Source organism: Gymnogyps californianus, chromosome 6 (genome assembly GCF_018139145.2).
Source record: "Gymnogyps californianus isolate 813 chromosome 6, ASM1813914v2, whole genome shotgun sequence".
NCBI lineage: Eukaryota > Metazoa > Chordata > Aves > Accipitriformes > Cathartidae > Gymnogyps > Gymnogyps californianus.
In genome coordinates this window covers 10,342,919-10,365,727 of record NC_059476.1, presented here as the reverse complement: position 1 = coordinate 10,365,727, position 22,809 = coordinate 10,342,919, and the positions used below count along the sequence as shown (strand labels likewise).

At 37.4% G+C, this 22,809-nt stretch overlaps 1 protein-coding gene across 1 annotated transcript in view; it reads right to left on the bottom strand.

Moving 5' to 3' along the window:
- The window catches only part of NRAP (nebulin related anchoring protein), a 52,846-nt gene that overhangs the window by 23,431 nt on the left and 6,606 nt on the right, over positions 1–22,809 (bottom strand). The window contains exons 8-23 of the mRNA XM_050898855.1: positions 22,416–22,523; positions 20,737–20,841; positions 17,885–17,989; positions 15,869–15,985; positions 13,987–14,091; positions 12,947–13,054; positions 12,147–12,251; positions 9,649–9,747; positions 9,025–9,129; positions 7,311–7,418; positions 6,389–6,490; positions 5,688–5,885; positions 5,360–5,464; positions 2,964–3,062; positions 784–888; positions 199–306 (exon numbers count right to left, since the gene is read on the bottom strand). Coding sequence (XP_050754812.1) covers positions 199–306; positions 784–888; positions 2,964–3,062; positions 5,360–5,464; positions 5,688–5,885; positions 6,389–6,490; positions 7,311–7,418; positions 9,025–9,129; positions 9,649–9,747; positions 12,147–12,251; positions 12,947–13,054; positions 13,987–14,091; positions 15,869–15,985; positions 17,885–17,989; positions 20,737–20,841; positions 22,416–22,523 — 1,782 coding nt within the window. The remainder of the gene's footprint in view (positions 1–198; positions 307–783; positions 889–2,963; positions 3,063–5,359; positions 5,465–5,687; positions 5,886–6,388; positions 6,491–7,310; positions 7,419–9,024; positions 9,130–9,648; positions 9,748–12,146; positions 12,252–12,946; positions 13,055–13,986; positions 14,092–15,868; positions 15,986–17,884; positions 17,990–20,736; positions 20,842–22,415; positions 22,524–22,809) is intronic.

Here is a 22,809-nt window from a genome sequence, read left to right as displayed (position 1 = left end):
TGAATTGCTCTGAGCAAACCTTCTGACTAATTACAGAATGCCAATCACCCAGACAACTCCTCCATTGCTCCTTAGCATGAATCGAGTGAGGGTGGCTCAGGGCACTGAGACATATGTGACACATCCCCAACACTCTGGTAGCAACCTGGACTGTCAGCTGCCCTAAGAATAAAGAAGGCTGATGGAGTCCATACTCACATCGCTTGCCAGATCCCTCTTTGCCTTAGCTGTCAAGAATGACAAAGCATCGAGCCGAAGCACAAATCCTTTTTCCTTCTGCTTCTCCCAGCTACTCTTGTAGAGTTTCTAAAGAGATGACAATAACACAGTCTCTTTATTACTATCAATATATTCTATTTGTTCTATAGTCACAGTGAAAGCTCTCAAGTAACATCAGACCAGCGTACTCCATGCCCAGCAACCATATGTCTAAGGATCAGATCCTGATGTCTTCACTTACATACTGTAACTGTAGATACTGTGGATACTGTAACCCCATTATCTCACTGGCTCCAGTGAAACTGTCAATGTGCCACTCATCTGGAAGCATGTGGAAAATACACAGCTTCAAACTCTAGAAGTGACAAGTCTTCAGAACAGCAGATGTGACTAGTATTTAACTAAGAGCAAGTAATTACATTTAGATATAAAGTTTTTTACATCTAAAACATTTGGACCTTCTCAGAGAAAGAACCTAACTTTTACCTACAGAACAAACATTTCAACAGCAGCTGTAACTATTCACAGGAGTGAGGGAATCCAAACTGCTGTCTTACACAGTACCTCACTGATATTGGCAGCATTTGCTTTGGCCAGTATGAAGGCAGGATCGTCTTTGCTGATGGTGTACTGATGAAGAAACTGCTCTTTTCCTGACCTGTAGGCAACCTGTCCACAGAAAACAAAGCATGGTTAACAAGCAGTAGTCCGTGTTTAATGTTGAAGGAATACTGATTAAAACACCCCAAATATTCAAGGATTTGTTAGGGTTAATTTATTTGGTGAGTTAGTCTTTAGCATCATGACTTTTTTTGCCAAATACGAATTTAAAAGCTGATCCACAGAGTCAGGTTGACCAAATTACTCACAGTTAAGTTTCAGGGAAGCAGTGAAACAACATACATATCAGGATACTTCAATTCTCTTTCCTGAAGTTAGCTACTTAACTGGCTATAAAGCTGATAGTAATTCATACTCTGTACAAAATGTATGCAAGAATATATTTCATCCAATATTAAACTGCAGCTACTTCTTAGGTGGCATGAAAGTGTTTAATAGGACACAGAAACAGTGAATTTTAGGCATGAAATGAAGAACACTAAGCCATTGAATCTGCAGAGAAAATTTGTGACCTAAATGTAATTGCTGACATAATACTCCAGTGAGGACTACCGTTCCAACTTTAAATGAAAATATCAAGGACCTTTTATGATCCAAGTAGCAAACATCTCCATATTATATCCCAGGGCAACGTCAACAGAGAAATGAACTGCTCTGTTTCAGAAGCCCATAAAGCTGTTGGAGGAGCTGTTGAAAAGCTATGAAAAGATGTTCCATTTCACAAAGTGTTACTTTTCTTACATGTTACAGAAAAAGAAAAAAAAAATGTCCCTACTATAAAGCTCTAAATCCATGGTTACTATTCTGACTTCAACACATATACAGAAAGGCAGTATTGTCCGGTACATAGGAGATAAATAACCAGAGTCAGGAGACCAGCGTTCTCCTCTGATTCAATCTGCTGTCATCTTTGAGACACACAACACTTATCCAAGTAAGTGCCAGGTTTTTATTGATGCAGAGGAGCAAAAAAAGGAAACACGGTAGCTGCCTGAAAAAGACCAATCAAGAAGCAATAATGCTTCATTCACATAATGACTGAGAAGCTGACAGTATGTTCATTTCAAGGCACAACATATTAAAAGTAATTAAGAAAAAGCTTGGCAAGTCACTACTGTTCCAAAATTAGTTGGTCGGCAATTTTAACAACAGCTTGCCCTTCTTTTGGAAAATTAAAAGTGAGTTGCTGTCAGCTAAGTCCTGCCAAGGAGTTCTGAAGTACCATCTCAGCCCTGAAGTGGTCAGGCAGTTAGACTAGATGACCGTTGTAGGTTCCTTCCAACTGAAATAGTCTATTCTATTCTATTCTATTCTATTCTATTCTATTCTATCTGCCAGGGTGGCCCAGCCCCAAGGAAGAATAGGGAGCATTCTGAAGGCACACAGTTTGGGAAAATATGCCTATTTTAGCATTTTACTAAATCACAGAATCATAGAATCAAAAACTATAGTACTTTAGTAAAGTAAGTAAAGTTAAAGTACTTTAACAGCAACAGCTGAAGAACGTGTGGTCTAACAAGGCTGACACAGCTTTAAGTAGTCTGACAGGGCCCTCAGTGGAGAGAAACACAGAACCTGGGATGGATGTATATCAGTCCCTGTGCTAATGTCTACCTTGCTTTGAAGCACTGCCTGAGGATCAGCTGGGAATACTGTGTTTTCCCTCCAGCTTCCTTCCTCACTTTTACTACCTTATGGATAACCAGTTTTCGTGCAGATGACATTAATGTCTCAGCAATACTCAGGTATCCTCTGATGAATGCATTTCAGCCTTACTTGAATCCAGCCTGCACCACCCACAAGTCTGTCACCAAGACTGTCTTGTAGAGGCATCCTCCCCTCTCTCTCTCTGGCCTTTGACATCATTTATGAGAAGCCTCACTTGTCTATTTCCATTCCCATTGGGGTTTGATTTTTGTTGTTGTTCTAGTTCAGAGAATTCAATGAGACAATTCATCAAATAAACAAATAAAAACCCTTAGAAACAAATCTCAAGAAATTTCATGTATTGAAAGGTTTCATGACTGGGTTTTCTTCCACCACCACCCCAGTGTACATATCCCAGGAATGACCACATTATGAACAAGCTACTTGCAAAGAGACAAATTCAGTCAAGGACTCACATCACTTTGCAGTTCCTGGCTTTTCTTGGCATGTTTGATCTGAGAACTGTCAGCCACACTGGTGAACTTTAGAGCATCAGCCTTCTGTCTGTACTTTTTCTACATCAAATTAAAGCAGGTTACACATAAGTTTCTACAATATTTACCTTCCCCCCAAAATGTAGTGCTTTCAAACAGTACATGACTGATAGAGCCAAAAGTCCCCTGTAAATTCCCAAGACAGTTTTAGCACAGGTATCAACAAAATAAGCTTCCAAATACTAGCCAGTGCCAGTATTTTCAAGGCGAGGAGGGTAGTGCAAGCGTATGCCAAATGCATTGTTGCTGACACTGCAAGCATGGATACTCTTTGGTGCCAGAGGTATTAGCTACATATCTTACAAGATCTAGGTTGCACACCAACCAATGAGTGTCTTTCACAAACTGGGTATGACTTAAGTCAGGACCCAAGAGAGCTCATAAGCTACACAGTAAATATTACTATCTCATTTTCTTACAAGAGACTTCTCAAGCATATGCACGTGTTGTTCAAATCACTGAACAAGTTACTGAGATATTTTTAAATTATTAAGATAGTTCTAAATTATCATTTAAATTAGAACAGGCAATTTCAGTGTCCTGGAATTAACTTAAACTCAAAATCTTCCCCACCATCTCCCAGTTCTTTTCAAAGCAGAGCTCAGCGTAGACACTGCAGTCAAGCCTTCCTGGGAGCAACAGCTATGAGGCCTCTACAAGGCTCAAGTCTTCGATGTGGGAAAAAACATCACGCTTCTTTCATCCTCTGGTACCAGTACTTACATAAAATCTATTCGAATGGACAAATTTGCATAGAGACTAATGTTTCTAGTTTGGTAAATAAGACTGCCCTTACTTTTATTCCATCTTTTTGTTTTACATCTGAAACACACTAAAGTGAATGGAAACCTTCCATTGACTTCATCAGGCTTTGGATCAGGCCTGTTTTCAATCAATGTCTCTGCCTCAGCCTTTTGCATCACTCATTTGAGAGCAAGCTAAGCATCTCTTTCTGTCTTTGAGTCAGTACAAGGAAATGCAGCACCCTATTTCAAGACCACAGTATGATAGGGGAGACCAAGCAAACACTTCTTGTATACTTTAGTCAAATTCTTATTTTAACAGTTCAACCATGAAGTGGGGCATTCCACCCTGGAAGGGTGTAAATGCATTTTTTCATTATCTGGCATTTCAGGAGAGAAATCCTTCTGTTTGAACCAATGGGTGAACAGATCAGTTTACGCTGTGTCTCTGCTAGGGGAACACAAAATAGAAGTTGAAAAAGCATGCAACACCTCGAAGAGGTGCTCATCACTTTATTTTAGGAACCTGGAAGGGAGGGAGGTAGATTAAAAACATCGTGTTTTGTCACATTGCATGGAAAACAATGTAGTGACATTCTGCAAAGAAATGACAAAATGCCAGGTTCTGTATGGCAGTAGAGATCTCTAAAATAATATCCACCAGTCTCCAGTTTAAGTGACTGTCAGCCATCTCTTGGCCTTACACAGCACTGGAATGAAAAGGCAGATCATTATGGATTAAATATTTGTGGAAGTGATTATTACTACAGCACACCACAGCAGCAGATGTCAGTCTGTCCCTAGCAAGATGCCAGATGTGAGAGTAGCTGCTCTTCTTTTGTTTCTAAGATGTATTTTTTCCCCTTGCAGTAGTGAGAGGATGTCAGAGACCCAAGGTATCAGAGAGTGTGATCTCCAGTAACTAACTGGCTTCTGTTCCTTCCTCCAGCACTAAGTGGGATTTTATCCTTCTTGTCAAACTTCCCTTAATTTATTCCTCTATCTGTCCTCTAGTTTTCCTAGCACTAGTGAGACAATTCAACCATAGCTAAGCAGCTGAGGAAGCGTACTTCTATAAGGTTAATGGCAGTGCGAAACCATGAATAAATCAAGCGAAAGCAATGAAAAGCAGCACAAGCTGAAGCTGCCAGTAAAGTCACAGCCCTTATTTGCCAAAGAGCAAGGAAATTTCCAAACATGGCTAACAAATATCTAATTTTTCAACACTGTTCCTTAAAACTCTATGCACTTCATACATCATGTACCATAGGAAATTCTAATTCCTTTCAATGCCGGTCTGCAAAATGGGCAGGTGAATGAAAAGAGGTGGAAGTACAGTTATGGGGACTTCTGCCTCACAAACTTGACACAATAATCATATAATGGGAAAACATATTTTTAAACTGTAACTCAGGATCTCCTAAACTGTAGAATAACTAAACAATGTCCATCAGTTCTTCCATTTCTCAGATTTTCCGTATTAGGAATTCCTTACCTATTCCACATAATGTAATGGAATAAGTGTGCATAAACCTTTGAATAAACAACAGACAGAAGGCTGAGCACTTTGCTTACCTCACTGACCAAATCTCCTGCCTTTTTGGCTTGTTGTATATTAAGACTTCCTTCTGTGATACACCCAGCTCCTTTCATCCACGTCAGATCTGCCCTATATCGAAGCTGTAGAGGAAAATGACATTTATTGACATGGGGAACACAGGTACAATGTTTGCATGTGAACATGTGCACCCTTTCCAGTTTTAAAGACATTCCAAAGACATTTTAAAAAGTCATAGTGCAAATCAAAGAGCGTCCATATGAAATGAGGATTAATGTCAAACTGAAAAAGTCTATATACGCTCATACTGCTTGTAACAGTTAAGCTGAGTATACATCATCTTACATCACTCTGGAGACCATAGGCCTTCTTTGCCCATTTGGTCTTCATATCTTCTGGAACCACTGTATATTCATGGAGTCTCTTCCTATAATCTAAGTCACTAGCAAGTGCCTGGGCCTTCTTAGCATGTTTCAGGTTTATCATATCCATAGGCAGATGGAAATGGGTCTTACTCTCCTCAAAATCTTTTTTGTAGGCAATCTAGAAATAGAAGGAATGAAATAAGTTGTCTGTATTGGTGTATTGCAAAGCCAAAGCTATCTTAAATCTCCACTCTTCTTTGGGTCTTTATGCAGATGGCAAAAACCACATGTAGAAATCAGCTCCTATGAGGGATCCACAAAACAGATGGCAGGATGAATTTTGCAGACTCTAGAGACATCTTCTCTATTACAGTACATCTTACTTTTCAACATACTTTTATCTGCTTGAAAGTTTTATGTAGAAGTGTTTATACTGGGGTTTTAATAGGATCTTATTTTCCTGCCCCAAAATAAGGACACCATCAACTGAAAATTCCCTATGAGAACAAAATTCTGTGCAATCATTGCAGATTAACAGACGGAGGAAGGAAATCAATTTTTGCTAAATGCTTCCAAGAATTTCTTATAGTAAAAGCAGTAACAGTGGTAGATCACATACTGTTGCTGAAAGATTCATAATTATGAAAAACACCTTTTGAGTAAGAGAAATAAATAATTTACCTCACTACTCATCTTGGCCACCTGCAGAGAGTGCAAAAGTCTTGAATCTTTGGTTCCAATTGCTTTTCCTTTTGTTTTTTCATATTCTTCTTTATATTTAATCTGTGAAAAAAATAGTTTAAGTCAAAGAACATTTCCAATTACCCAAGAGATAAGCAATATGTTTTTCACTGGCAATTTGGATGGTCAAAATTTACAAGAGCTTAGTCTGATTCTCAGTTTGTCACTTCAGATTTCCCAGATTTTCTCAGAGGTGCAAGGTTGGTCACATTTATGTTGTCTTTAATCTCATTCTTTAAGGCTCACTCCTCTGAGGTGGATATGCTTATAAACTTAAAGTCTTCTGATTAGCTAAATTATCTGGTTCTTAAAGCAAAAGATAAGAATTCAATCATGTAAAAACCAAGCAAGGGATTCAAGATTTGATTTTCTTAATGAGGTGGGATTTCGGAATCACCATCATCGCAGAACGCTTTTCCGCTGCAGGAAAAATTTCTTCCTTTTCTGCCTCTTCACAGGTTAAGAATCATGAGATAAGTTGTTTAAAAAGAGTTGGCTGGGAAATTTTTTTATATACATGTGTTTATGTTAAAGAAGCAGACTAAAGAAATACGCATTCCCTTTGCAGTGGATGATAACAGTATTTCTGAGGCTGTAAACAATTCAAAACATTGAATTTTACTATGGGGTTATTTTGCAAATTCTGCTTCCTTCTGTACACTTGTGTTTAAAAAAATAATTTTCAGAGAGAGAAATTTCATAGCAGAGTCTGAGAAAGTTTCCAACTGTTCATCAGCCATTGAGAAAGATGGACAGCCAAACACAGGACTTAAAAATCCAGATGAATTGAGCTAAGCTTTATTTCCCTGTGCTATAGCAACTTATATAAAGAATAATTCCCAAGTAATTAAATATAACATACATCACTGGCAAGATCCCTTGAAGCTTTGGCAGCAAGTAAAGGCAGAGAATCAAGTTTCATTTCAAAGCCCCGGCCCTTACTCTTCTCCCAGCCTTCTTTGTACTTAATCTGAGAAAGGAAAGACAGCAACATGTCACTAACACACAAACACACAAGATCTTCAAACGAACATGAAAATGACTGAGAGCAAAACAGAAGTATAAATATGCTTCGTCCACAAACTGGAACCTTCTTAAGTCACAGTTCATTATAATTTTGAGCTAATTAATTGGCCAGGATTGAGTCAAGAATTTTATTCTTGGATTTTACAGGCACTTTAAACCCCAGAACATGCACCAATAGCTCTCATTTTTAAACAGGCATGGGGGAGGGAATGTTTTTCAAAAGTGCCTGTGGTTATGTCTACATACGCAAATAGTGTAGATCAATAGGAGCTGATCTACAGGCAGAACAGCTGGTGCTCAGAATCAGACATCACACTACCCATTTCAGGCTTTTTCTTCCCTCACCCACCAAACTAGAGCTAGTCAGGTCCCATGCACTGAACGCCTATTTGTAGCTGCAGTTCTTTACGTGAGCTGCTGGAAAGCATCTTTCAGTTTGGCTGCATTCAAAAGGAATCCAGCTCATGTGCTCTGAGACCATCCCACAACGTGCAGCAAAGCTCAGTGAAGCAACCCTTATATCAGATTTGCTTCAAAAGCACACTCATGAGCCACACTATATCACAAACGTAGATGAAATGCATGAGAATCACATGCTTAACTTCTGAAAGTTAATGGAAGGTAAAGTACTAGTTTAAGCTCTTTTTCAAGGTTCCACTTGGAATTCCATTAGAGCAGGATCAAGTATGCCTTCATGCATACTATGCATGCACCTAATGAAGTATTCAGAAAGTCCTGCTTTCTGGATTTGGCTTTTCGTATGGCTATACTTTACTAGTATCTAACAATGAGCATGCATCCCAACGCATTATAGCCACAAAGAGTGTTGCTCCACAACACTCCACCAATGCAACTCAAATAAAACTTAGGGGAAGAACACAAGGTATGAATATGCCAGGAAAAACTTGCAGTAATGCCAACTCACAACCATGAAACATTATGAAACTGGTTCAAAAATAACAGTCACACCAGTAATAAGTCTGGAGTTTTTTTCTGATTTTGCATTTATTTGTCTTGTTGGGCTTTTCTCCCTCCAAAACTATCTATAACAATGGAGGCCTGAAAAATACTTTAAAAATTAAATAGAAGTTAAACTTTTCCTGCAAGTGCTTGATTTTAACACCCAGGTCTCTAAGTAAATCACTACATGGTGTCATGAATTATGAATGGGAGCAACAGTGGGCTTGATCCAAGTTCTCTGAAGTCACTGTGTTTCTTTCCATTGACTTCAGTGGGCTTTGAGTTATTAGAACTGTGCAAATGTTGGTTCTTCATACAAATACCACCTCAGAAGCAGTTAATTTTGTGAAGTGAACACTCATTTACTGAACAAATTCAAATCATCTGAAAAGGTCTTGAAAAAAATGTCTAGCGGTTTCACTGTACTTGAGATTGTATCCCTATATATTCTGGTTACTATATTTCATGCTATTTCGTAAAGACCGATGATAAACGCCAAATGCTTCCAGAAACAGTGTCATCATCTTTACATTCTTTTCTGTCTATTAACAGCATCATGAGTACCAGTATTTCCACATCGCTTGGCTTACCTCACTGTATAACTCAGCATTGGCTTTTGCCTTGACTAACTGAGGTACGTCCTGAGGTAGAGTGTAATTTGTTTTTGTCTTCTCGTACTGGGCTCGGTAGTTCAACTGCCATATATTGAAAAAGTCAACAACAAACTCAGTTATTTTTAACTCACTAAAAATATGACGGTTACACTGATTGCCTGCTGTTGAATTTCAGGCTATTAGTGCCATATGTTATAGATACACTCATAGGTATGGCTGACATAAATATGAGGGCAATAAGGCAATTATAACTTTTACCTACATACTAGGAAGTAGAATAATTATGCTATAAATAGAATAGTTACTGATAATCTGTAAGTAGAAAACATATTATTAAAAACCATGCATTAATAAATACACAGAGGATAAATCCCTAACAAAGCACACTAATACAAATCTTAAAAATGGAGGAAAATATTAGATCTACTGGTATGCTTGCCACATTTTTGGAAGTGATTCATTCAATTTGTATTCTTGTTTTGGTTGTAAATCTGCTGATGAACTATCAAGAATAAAAAAACTTAAGTGCTACAAATGCTATGAAATAAAATTATCTCATAATTCTAATAAACAATGGTGGCTAATGATGGCAGAACTTACATCACTGAGCTGCTGTGCATTTATTTTGGCTTGAGCAATTTGTGGAGTGCTGGCAACAGAGCTGTACTTCACCTTGTCTATGCTTTGCCTGTAGTTTACCTAATTTAAGATAAAATTAAAAAAAGATTTAATAAAGGAAGAAATGTTCAGACTGGAAAATGAGAGATTGAGTAGACAAAGTTTTGTTAGTTAATACTCTGGATAAATCATTAGTTAAACCATAATAAATTGAGGTGAGGAAAAATGCCAGGATCTCTTGGATAAGGTCTGAGTTAATGCTCTGAAAATTTCCTAGTCTGAGCTCACAGTTTTTATTCCACTTTAAAAATGAACTTCACTTGTAACCCCTCCCTCTCAAAACCACAAATTCTTAAAAAGATGCAGTTTCAGCCGGTCCCCCAAAGCATTCTTATAAAACTGATATTTTTAACCATCACTCAGACTATTTTTATCTTTATCAGACTGTCTTTATAAAAGAACATTGTAACTGTCTATTAAGAGGTCTGTCCAGTGTAATGCTGCTCAGAGCAAATGAACTCTCTTACACTTTGTCTTTACTGAGTTTTAATGTAATAATTAATCACAGAATTTCCCAGTGTGATAAGAGTTTTGTGCGGATGATGAGAGAAGAAAAACATATATTTATGATACAAAAAAAGTCATTTTAATGTCAGCCATTGGTAGGATCGGAGCCCACTGAATTCCTAACACATTAACATGGTAGCAGCAATAATAAGCTATAAAACAAATATATTAAATCCCAAAATTATGCAAGATAAAAAACTCATAGAGAAGCTTTCTTTCAAACCTGTTGCTGCCAAAGGACTCAGTGCTACACTGCAGGACACAATTATTATTCCCTGTAAGCCTTAATTAATGTTCACTGTAGTTAATCACCACTTTGCAAACATTGCAAATCATATTGCTTAAAACTAGTTTCTTAAGAACACTTTTTTCCAGTAAAGTGGAGTATATTTCTAGAGACTTTGAGTTACTGAAACTATTTTAATGCAAACCTTCTTATCTCAGGTATCCTCACATAAACTTGTTCTTTCTGCCATAATGACAAAAACTAGGAAAAAAGGCCTGAATTATCTCACAGATCCAAAGTGATCAAGGTACTTAAAACAGTCCATTTGCTTCTTTACAGAGACAGAGAGAATTTTAATTCCACAGAAAGGGATAATTTCTTTTTAACTGAAACTGTGTATTTATTGCTACTTGTGATTGCTTAGTGTGTGTGACAGCTATATTCTTAAAGAGTTCAAAGTAAGCATGTTGGTTATCAGTGAGCAGATGAGTCCTGGGACTGTTTCAAACTACTAGATGATGATCATGACTCATGCAACGGAGTCTCTGTGGGCAATTGATTTATGTGCTCCAAATTCAGATGCTGACTATGAATTGTAGAGCCACAGGTAGTGCTGAAATGTTTAGAGTGGGTAGAACTAATTTGTAGATTTTGGACATGAATTCATGCTTACTTTGAACTCTTTAAGAACACAGCTCTCTCACACACTAAGCAATCAAACACTGAACTTCACTTTCTTAAGCTTTTTCAAAGACAACGCTGAAATTACTGCTGAAGAGGCAATAGTGCATCTTACAGTTGAAGTATATCAAGTACTTCCTCAAAAACATCAGGCTTCTCAATTCTACGTCTTCATGCTACCATCTTTTTCTTGGAAGAGGTATTTAGGCCCAGATAAATCTCATATAAAGTTAACGGCCTCTCTAAGGCATCTTGCCTCTGGTTCCTTGCAGTTTCAATGGAAAGACAGGTTATATACATCTTAGGTAGTCAGAAATGCCCTGCAGAGGTGCTGCTCTCTTCCTGTTGATTTTGTAAGTCATGCCTGGTGACTCTGCTCCTAACTAAGGCACAGGTTAAGTCCCCAATGGTAGGTGAGATCAATCAAGCCTTTAATGCTTGTAAGAGGTGAAAGTATGGTACCCTCTACAGTCTGACGTCCTCCATTTATCTGTAAAGCACATATAACCACAGCAGTACACAAATTTCTTCACGTTGTTCCATCAGTAACTCAACCCCAAGCACAGAGGGCACCTCTCTCGCATGGACCGCAGGCATAAGGAAGGTTATGCGGTCCTTCAGAGGGGAACACCTATCTTCAGGGAATTCATAAAGGATGAGAAGCCTATTTAAGTCTCCTTGTCCTTTCAGTGCTTGATGCTGCTGTTGAAGCTGCCTGGGATGGTGAGATGTTTTGCAACACAGACTAGGGATAGGGCAGAACTCATTCATTTCACATCACTGTACAATCTGTGCTGAACTGAAGCCAATGACAGGAGGTGGCAGCACTTTCTATTCCTCTGAGCCCTCTTGACTCCCTGCACTTTTTTGCTTTAACTTTGTTATCACTAGCTGTTTGCTCCCATGATTAAATCATCATTTGACACATACAATCTATCACAATCTCTCCTACAGAGAGATGATGAGCCATGCAAGTCATAGGGAAAAAAACCATAAAATTATTTACATCTTTCAAAGGGACCAACTTCCTTGTTGTCTGATATGAAGGAGTGAGAGTAGCTGGGTAATTGTAGTCAACACCGTCATGTTTGTAATCAGATTTATAGGCTATCTGAAACACAGGGAGAACAAAAAAAAAAAATCATTCTTTTTTTTTTAAGCTGTCATTTGTTTGAATAATTATCAGTCAAGAGGAAAGGAGAAACAATAATATTAATATTAAATGCAGGAAACAAAGTAAGTTCAGTGTCATGAGTGACAAAGAAAATGAAATTATTTGCATAGTTTAGCTACTAATTGATTCTTTTTCAGCTCCTCAATTAATCCAATGCCAACAGTGGGAGCATTAACTTAACTTCCACCTATGACACATCTCTTTTATCTTTCTGCTTAGTTCTCAAGCTTCTTACAGATTTGTAAATAATGTACTTGAAGGAATGGTATGTAACGAAATACCATTCTTCACTAACCCAGTAAATAAATTGGAATCCAGAAATCTTCATTAAAGACTGTTTTTTCAGCAAAGGTCTGACCCTGAGGGTGGTAGCAAGCAACCTTTACCATCCTACTGACGTCAAAGAAAACTGAAGGAGCTCAGTATGTTGCCAGATCACTGAATTCTGACTTCTTCCACACAGTGAGCCATAAATCAGTACAAAAGGGTTTCCAGAATTTCCTCTCTTCTCCACATATCTATCCTTCAGACCCCCAGTACAATATGATCTAAAGTTTTCTATCAACTTAATTATGGAAAAACTTAAAGACAAGAAAGCAACAACCATACAAGTGTGATTAAAAAAGACTTACATTGCTTGCCAAGCTGCCAACTTTCATGGCATGTAGCATTCGCTTGTCCATGCCAATACCTATATAATGACCTTTCATCTGGTTCTGGTAGGTTTCTTTGTATTTAAGCTGTACAAAAAAAGCAAAAATACTCTGAGAATATATATTTAGTTTTTCTGTGAGTTTCCATATGTTACAGCAGTGAGACAAATTATTACAGCTGTGGTCTACTAGTTTGCACCACTACAGAAACTCATGAGTCCACAACAACCTTGGTATTTTAAAAAATAAAAACTAAAACCCTCTGTGAGTTTCCTGTTTTACAAGATGTCATTTAAATATTCTTCAGATCACCTGGATACCACCTAAAGGAGATACCTCTGCATTCTATTGCTGCATATCATTTCATCAGAAATAAATATTAGAATGGAGTTGCAGGGAAGCATTATTTGTACATTAACAAATGAACAGATAATCATCTACCAAAACTGTACTGTTTCGGTGCAGCTTTCACCAATTCCAGAGTAGAGAACTCGACAAGATAAATTAACCACTCTACCATTTGATCCGTATGGCAAAAGATTTACTCCTCCTGGATTTCAGAGAATGGTAGTAAGCAGTATAAAGCAAAATTATACTTCAGTATAATGAGATACAGGCGGTATAATTATTAATATTGATTACTTTCACCCAGTAAACATGTTCCTCTCTGACATTAACTCTGGTAAAGTATCTTCTGCCTAACTTTCCAGTCAGGAAATGGACATACACAATGAATTATAATAGATAACAGTAACAACTGACAGCTACTTGTCTAGATTAGCAGGCCCTTGTAAGTAACCTCTCTTCCATATATCATAATAGTTCTTTTCATAATCCTATATAAAATGAGCCTCGGTTATCCATCAGGACAGGCTAGGATAGGTGCTGTACAGACATGGGTTAAAATCAGTTATAATCAAATTCCTAACACACGCTTATCTGAAACACACACACAGTTGACTTGCAATTCCAGCAGCTACCAGGTTAAGCAAGCCACACATGAGGTACTGAAAACTTACATCACTGGTGAATTTTGAGATCTTGCTCACATTCCTGAATTGCGGAGTATCACAGTAGTTCATGCTGTAGCCTCTGTTGTTTCCAAGATCCTTCTTATACTCCACCTTAGTGATAAAAATGCACAAGGGAAAATTATGGTAAAACCTTAACCAGCTCTGTCATGTTCCTCCACACACTTTTTTTTAGCCAGACCCACTGTTCAGAGATTTTGATACATGGCTTTCATCAGACGGCGTATGATGAAAATTAATATGAAGATGATTTTCCTGTACTCAGTTCTCGTTTTATAGGCAAAAGAAATGCAAACAATTTCATCCATTTGGACCTCAGTAAAGTGTATGAGACAGTGCCATGAGGAAAATTATTAACAAAAACAAGGATCTACGAAGGAATTTTAAGGTGAGTGTGGAGCAAATGAAAGCAGAAGAAGCAATGGGTGTTTTTCAATAGGAAGGATTGAACAGGGGGAAGTTTACCAGCAGAAATCTTTGGAGGAAGTTTAAATACAGAACTGGTTTACTATTTTCTTTAAGTACCTTTGCTCTGAAGTAGGAATGTTGAGGGTGATATTAAAAGGGGTAATAGAAATGGGACTAAATTCAGCAATGTAAAGGTTAATATACGCAGGGAGAAGTCACAAAAATTTCAGCTATAAGAGCTCATCACCTGGAAAGGCTAAGAAAGAGAAAACTGTTCATATGTAGGCTGACCACAGAAAGATGGCAAGGTGCCAAAGTAATACAGCCATGAAAAAGGCAAATGCAGTCCAAGGCAGGAGCAAAAGGAGACTTCTGACCAGGCACTGGGAAGCACGCGTGCTATGTACCAGGTTCCAGCAAGACCTCATCAAGAACTTTCTTATGTACTCTTACAGTCATTCCTGTTTAAGGAACATGCACTCAGCCTGTAAGAGCTGCAGTGAAAGACTGTGAGAGATGAGAAGAATTTGGCTTGCTTAGTCTAGGAAAACAAAGGCAGAGAGAAGAAAATGATACCTGTTTGTAAACATGTCAGAAAGGTAATCATGCAGAGAGAAGAACTTTTTAAACTAAAGAGCAATGTTGGCACAAAACACAATAGTAATAAAGTGGACAGGAATAAATGTAGGCTAGAAATTAGAAGAAGAGGATTATATGATACCGTGCCGAAACAGCAGGAGCCAGGAATCATTGGCCCCGGAGGCCCCTTCCAGTCCTACTTCCAGGGGTTTTTCATTATTGAAGGTTTTATACTTTGTCATCTCAAGAGTATAAGTTTTTAAACTGCCATGGGGAAGCTCTAGAAACTCACATTTATTAATAGCTTTATAGCTGATATGACACTATAAATAAATTAATAATTCAGAATCTACTGAGAATTCCCTAGCAATCTTCCCTTGCCAAGCAGAAGAAGAATGTATTATCAGTAACTCACAGTCTTTCACATGATGGAAGAAAACAGAAACCTGCATTATCAGAATGGTACAAATTTTGGCTCTGATGGTGTTATTTTTTAATTATCAGTAGAACCTTCTTTGAAACACTCTAAGGTACACATCCAAGTCATCCTAAAGCATTTATGATTATAACTTCACAGCATATTAAGAGCACAGTTCAGGGGTTTTTTTTTAGATTTCTATTCTTCATGTGGCCAGATTAGAATTACTCTTCTGGGGTTAATTTCCCATATTTTCATATAGATCATTGGAAGTGCCAGATAACAGCACCTCAAGATCTGTTTTTGCACCTTTCTCTCCAGTTACCATGCTACATACAGATCATTTTCGTTACATATGGGGCAATAAGAACAACAGCTTTTTATATTTGTAGTCCTTACCCATCAGACACAAATGTTTGTATGAGCTGCTCTCAAACCCGTTAACAGATCGATTCAACCCCTTACCTCACTGACAAGCTTGTTAACACTTTGGGCTTGTTTAAGGACTAAGTTGTCTTCAGCTGTTAGGGAGTGAAAGTGAGCTGCACCTTTCATCTTGGAAAGATCTTTCTTGTATTTTATCTGAAAAGAAGTAGGGAAAATTATAAAATAGATGTCTGCCTTTTCACCATTGCTATTTAGACTGGCTCTGTGAGTCGGGATAAGATTTTTCCTATTCTTGCTTTGATAAGCAAATAGAACTTGCTAAGTTGAAACACTGCAAGTCGTTACTTCCTGAAATAAACCACATATAAAATCACAGCCCTAACAACCCCTGTCAAGCCACTTCACTAGACAGCATTTTTTTTAATCTGTTTTTTACATAGATTGAACAGCACTGGTTGTTGTTCATAGCTTGAACAGATAACTAGCAGATTCTTGGCTAGTGACTGGTTGGAGCTTGTGTGCTCTTCTATTACTGAAGTTAATTCTCAGTACTTTAATTTTAGACTTCTAGTCAGAGAATTACAGATAGTCATCAAGTGCTCTGTGAACTTTTCCTTTTGTAGAAACCAGCTTTTTAAAAAAGTTGTATCTTTTTGCACTTATAATGTTTGTAAGGGTATTATATTTCTCTGCCTAATCAAGACTGAAATAAGGGATCTGTTAATTTAATTTAGACATCAAGTTATTGACTTAAATTGGGCTCAGATGGGTGAAGAGAGATAATACTTATATTGGCCTTTTGCCAAACTTTGTCGCAAAAACCCTGTTGGGAATATGTTTCAATATTTCTTGCATACCCGGAGATGTTTATGTTCTTCATCTTACGTTACTGCTTCAAAAATCAGATTCATAATGTACAAAATAACAAATTATTTTAAATGTGCTGAAGTGCAAAGTGTTTGAGTTTTTTATTTTCCAAGTCTGTACACAGGTTCTCGGGCTTTAAAGATATGAAGCAGATTGATAAGTACTCTAGCGTGCAAATGTTACTGCCATGAACCAACCCTTCTCCTCACTCCAGGTATTACAAATTAATAAGGAAACTACTGACCATTAGCATTTTGAAAACCTATGAAACTGCCATCTTTATCTGGAAAGGTTAAATATTTCATGTTTAAACAGAGGATCACTGAGTTTGTCATCAAAATAGGGATTGGTCACAGAAGGTTTCAGGTTTTTTATATTCTGTCAGTCATAAACTCAGGTAACAGAATATGACTGATCCTTTCACTCTAGTTTACTGTTAGTGTCTAGTCCAGGCTAGCACAAGCTGGAAGTCTCAACCATCTGTTAGCTCCCCAGAAAACAGACTGAGCCCATCAGGCCAGACAGCCCCATGGGGGACAGGTGTCCACACAACAACGGTGGTCACTCGCAGGAACCCTTTACAGCAGCCACAGGGTAGTGACCTACAGACTGACCCATTTTTTGTCACTACTAGAAATGGTCTCCTCAAATAGGACTGAGGCTCTTTAATCAATGGGCTGCATGCAAGAATTGCACATCACCACCTTTTTTGTCGGTTTTTTAGCTTACCACCCAAAACTAAAAATCCCCAGCCTAGAAATAAGCTCAGTCTTGTGAAGTGACAGTGTCATACTCTATGGTTTCTTTTCCTCCATATGACTTGCTTTGCACTAGAGGCACAATACATCAAAATATCAAAACCAGTTCAGCTCATTCATCCTCCATTTATTCACTACTGGGAATACCACAGTAGTCCACAGGATGATTAAGGCAGTTGAAGGTTTCATTAATAATACAGGTGCGGATTTGCCAGGAGGGTTAACCTAACAGTAGGGATCCCCATTAGTTGCTACATCCATCTCCTCCCTCATGCAAGTTGGAGCTGTGTCCCCTTCTATTAATGGATATTATTAATCCCCTGAGCCATCCAGTTCCCAGCAATGCAGTAAAATGTCATTGTTGTTTACTTCTCAAGTGTAATTTTAGCATTCTCCTCCCAGGCACTGCTCTGACAAACTGCTGTTTTTAATTGTTTATGATTTGTATTGATTCAGGTTTCATACTTACATCACTTGCCAATTCATTTGCTTTCTTGGCATTTTGATAAGCTGGAGTGATCATAGCAGGAAAGCTTCCTTTCCCTCTGCGTTCTTCATACTCATCCATATAATCCTGAAGAAAATTCAGACTGTTTACTCATCATACATGAGCAGGTGGGGCCATGGGTGACTTCACAAAGCCCCATAGTCCTTGTTAGTAGGAAAGTTCATTGCTTCGTTTTATTATTTTTAATGAAAAAGAGAATAAAATGACCAACTGTAAGAATAAAATCACCCTTTAAATTAACTGTGCCTGTAAAATTACTTGTGTTGCATTGCAAGAGAAATTTAGGTAGCAATTAGCTGTGGGCAATATAGCATTCAAGTATACAATGATATACATCCTTCTAATCTCACCTCAGTTCTTACAGAGATGATATCTGCTAGCCCCTCTCTTTGTCAATATATATTTACCTGGAAAACTATAAAAATACTTAATGGTTTGGGCAGCCAGGAGATTTGCTTAAACTTTCCAAGTTTAGCGTAGGGTCAGCCTTCCTCTGTGACGTGACAGAAGTCTCTTGATCTCTCCATGGCCATTCCTCACATCATAACTGACCAAAAATAATATTTCTCTAGTGCAGTGATATATTTTGAAGAGGCATTCATTAATGAAGCAGAAATATCTAGATATTGAAGTGGTAAACTCCTTAGGGAACAACATCACAAAATTCCATTTGCTTGATTTAAAAAAACAATTGTTGCGGAATTAATACACTTAAATCTATCTATAGATAAGTTTACGTGTAAATGTTTGACAATTTGAAAAGCCTTTTGATAATTTAATAACAAAATACTGGAGCTTTTTTTAAAATGGTAGCACACAATGACCATCCCAAAGCTTTCTATGGCAAGATCTGGGGAGAATATGGTAAGTATACAAACAAGTAAGATATAGTGTCACATGTCTTCTTTGTAATATTTTGTAAATCCTTTGTAGTAAAGAGCCAGTTTAAGTGAAAAAAGAATGTGTGGCGTGTCAAGAATGTCATGGAGAGCACAGATAGAAAGGACTATAAATATTTGAGGTATCTCTCTTGTGACTTCTCAGTGCAAAACAGTCCATTGTAGGTCATTTTGTGCACCATCAATGTCACATGGTAAGATAGGTCATATCATAAGTTTGTGAACAATACAATGTAATTATAGTTATTGCATCTAAATTATTCTATAAACAGGCATAGAAAATAAAAAATATCCTTGACTAATCAGCTGAGTCAGTTTCTTAAAATGCCATTCATGAGTCTGAATTCTTCAGACTAACTTGCCATTTTCTTTTTCTTCTTTCTTAAATACATTTTTATATCATTTCTAATATTGCTCATATTACAAAAGAGTATTTTCAAAGTTCCAGATAATTAATTTTAGCCACTTCTAAGATTTTTAAACATGACCAAAACAGGTGTTCAGCACACAGAAATTTTACAGTAAGATTCCTTAAATTGTCTCATGTTATATATATATCTGTATGATGTACCCTCATCATCTCAACAGTTAGAAACCTAATCCCTTTACTCACGTTAAGTCACGCTTCACTCAGAAAGGTCCATTAATTTCAGTGGCTCTATTTTATTTCAATAAAAATATCAGAATCCAATCTATGAAGATTAAAACTCGAATTAAATTTGAAGTCTGTGACTGAAGTTTCAAAGATACTTTCAAAGAAAAAAATTTAAATTAATTCTAAAGATAGAAGCATTCTAATGCTTGAAAATGCAATTAGCGCTTTTTCAAATTAATTTTATTTGTTTATTCTTACTAAAACTTGTAGTAGTTCAAAAGACAAACTAATTGAAGGCTTCATTGCTACATATTCTAAACTCATATTCTTCAAGGATGGTTTGCTTTTCACACATTACAAGATGTAGGTTTGGACGGAAGAAGTGAAGAAACATAAAATCCCAAATGTCTTCGGACAATGTCTTCCCTGTTCCTTCATTTCTCCAAAGTATATGGGTCACATGAGGAGCTAGGATGAAAAACCTAAGACTAATCATATAGTTTTGTTTATACAAAACCATTATTCAATTCCTTTCAAATTCCCTTTAGCTGTATTCAGTTCTATTTAGCTGTACTATTTCCCTAACTTAATTGGAATAGAACTTTGGATGCAATTTGGGAGACCACAAAAATAATTGCATTCCCTTAAAAATGAAACAAAAGCAAAACAAATGCCACAGACCAAAACAGAACTAAAGCCTATTTGGTTCCACAGAACCAAATACAGAACTACAACTCGTAAAGCTTACAATACCACTTTTGTAGAAGAGCTGAAATCTAAGAGATCGTGTATGATCTTCAGTGCCACTCGCATATATTTAGAGCTGCAAAGCTTCTAAGATTTCTAAAAACACTGGCAGGGAAAAGATGCTTAACTATCTACTAACTTTCCACCATTTCACAGCCCTTTCACTTTTTCTCCTAACTGAATTTACATTTTCTTTCTCATGGAATCGAAAGTTTCCACAAATAAACACATTTCAGTGTGATATGTAACAACACCACAATAGAAATGTATAGTGTATACACGCACATAGATAAAATTTGCCAAGATAAGGCTTACCTTTTGGAATGACCCTACCATAAGGATCATCCAGTGATAGTGCACGCACCTTGTAGTCTCATCTTGTAAGTGCCAATGCCAAATACATTACACATTCAGAGCATGGTGCTGTTGCACACCATCTTTTCCTTTGAGATCTTGCTTTCTCATACAGGAAAGCAAAGTGAAAATAGGTCTCACTGTAGGTTCTAAAGTCTTGAGCAATCAGCCACAGTAATGATCAACATCAGCATGAGTATCTCTCGGATGTTGCATACCTGGCCATACTGATCTACATTTTCTCTTGCAAAAGTAACATCTGTTCCAGCTGTATGGCTGGCTTTTCCCTTGATCTCTTTTTCATATCTTTGATGATACTTTACCTAACAGAAAAAAAGAAAAGGAAAATAATAATTCGGATTAGTTTAGTCTGGTACACAGATGCTGCATAAAAATAATAATCAACGACACGCACATGTTGACAATAAAAGATTGTCAAAATACCCATTGCCACCAATCTACAGAAGTCAAATATGCCCCTTGAAGATATAAAAACAAAAATAGTGGTGTACTTTTTAATAATGCACTAGGAACATGGGACTTGCCATTTCAACCCAGACCATTAGTTCAGCATGTTCAGTAGCCCCTGCTTGTCAGTGGCTAATCCCTGATGCTCCAGCAGGTTAAAGAAATAGAACTGATTGTAATGTAAATTCATGGTTACTACAGAGCACTTTTTTTACCACAGGCTCATCTGAACGCCATTAATAAATGGGCTTGTTTCTGAAAGATGCTGATCTCCCCATTGATCAAGGAAATTTTAGGCAATCAACCGTCAAGTTTAGACCAAGATTTGCACTATCTTTGCTGAAGTCAAAATAATGCCTATAACCTGATGCTGCCCTTTAATCACCATGTGTGTTTGCTGACACAAATGAAGGGTTTTCCACTGATCAAAGGCGAACAAAAACATTTAAATGTTTTAGAGTCAGTGGCTTTTGCCTTCAAAATTACAGATCTCTTCTTATTTTCCTCAACAACTCTTAATAATGTTTTAAATTCACTTCCATTGAGTTAGCACAATATGTTATCTTCTCCAACAAAAAGAGCTCTCCTTTCAGTCTCCAATGACAAAACACAATTAACTGTACATTTTGAAGCAACACTGATGTCCTGTTACAATGCTTTTTAAAGAATACAGAGGTGGTATGGTTTTGTTATGTTTGGAGAGGAAAAGAAAGCCAATAAAGATCAGTACACCAAGGAGTTTAAAAAAAAAAAAAAAACAGTAGGGGGAGTAAAATGAGTGGAATAGAAAGCCATATTTTATAAATCTATAACTATGTCAAATGTATGCACGTGTCCGTGTGTGTGTGTATGTGCATGTATATACTTTATATATTTAATTGCTATTCAAGAAGCTAGTTTCTTGAGTTCATAAAAGCCTCATCTTGCAACAGCACAAAAGAAGGAATAGAAGAATGAACTGTAAGGACCCACTGGGAGCATGGAAAGTCATGGCAAAGCAGAGCTCTGCAAACACAGCCCTCCCCTGATACAAGGTCATCCAGAAATATTGTGGCTGTGTAAATTAGAGCTGCACTTCAGCCCCTCTAACTCATACTGGGTTGGGCAGAATGAAATCAAAGACCTCCAGCTGACTCCTTATTGTCTTCCTTCTCGGTTGTATGCAACAGGAGGCTGGGTAAAGGGGATGCTTTTGCCCACAGAAATCCACAGTGTTGATTCATAAATAAAATGCCTAATTTTCCCTTTGTGCATAAAACTCAACTTTGTCCCTGCAAAAGACGATCACTTGAAAATCTGTGTATGAAGTGCACTGCTAGCATAACTCCACAATGCTCATGGAATTTCTGCCAGTAAACATTTTAATCCAAAACTTGTGTGAGACTTTATTATTTTCTTCCCAAAAAGGGACTTTGCTTTGGACACTTACATCACTGGCTAATTCATTCGCTCTCTTGGCTATTTGATAAGCTGGAGTGATCATAGCAGGAAAGCTGCCTTTCCCTTTCCGTTCTTCAAAGTCTTCTGTGTATTTCAACTGTAAAAATCCAAGACAGTTCAGGAGCAATTAGATCAAATGTATCTTGATTGCACACATAATCAATCTTAAAGTTGCAAAGTCAGGTGTTCAGTGGCTGTTATCTGCCAAAAGGAAGATGAACCACGAAGTCTGAATCTTTACAATGTAGTCTTTAACTACCTGATTGCGTATCTTCTGCAGGATCTCTGTGTCTCATTCAAGGTACTGGATGGATCACAGTTGTTTAAAGAAAATACTAAAGTTGTCTGCAAGATGTCTGCTCTATTTTTATTAGAGTCAGGCA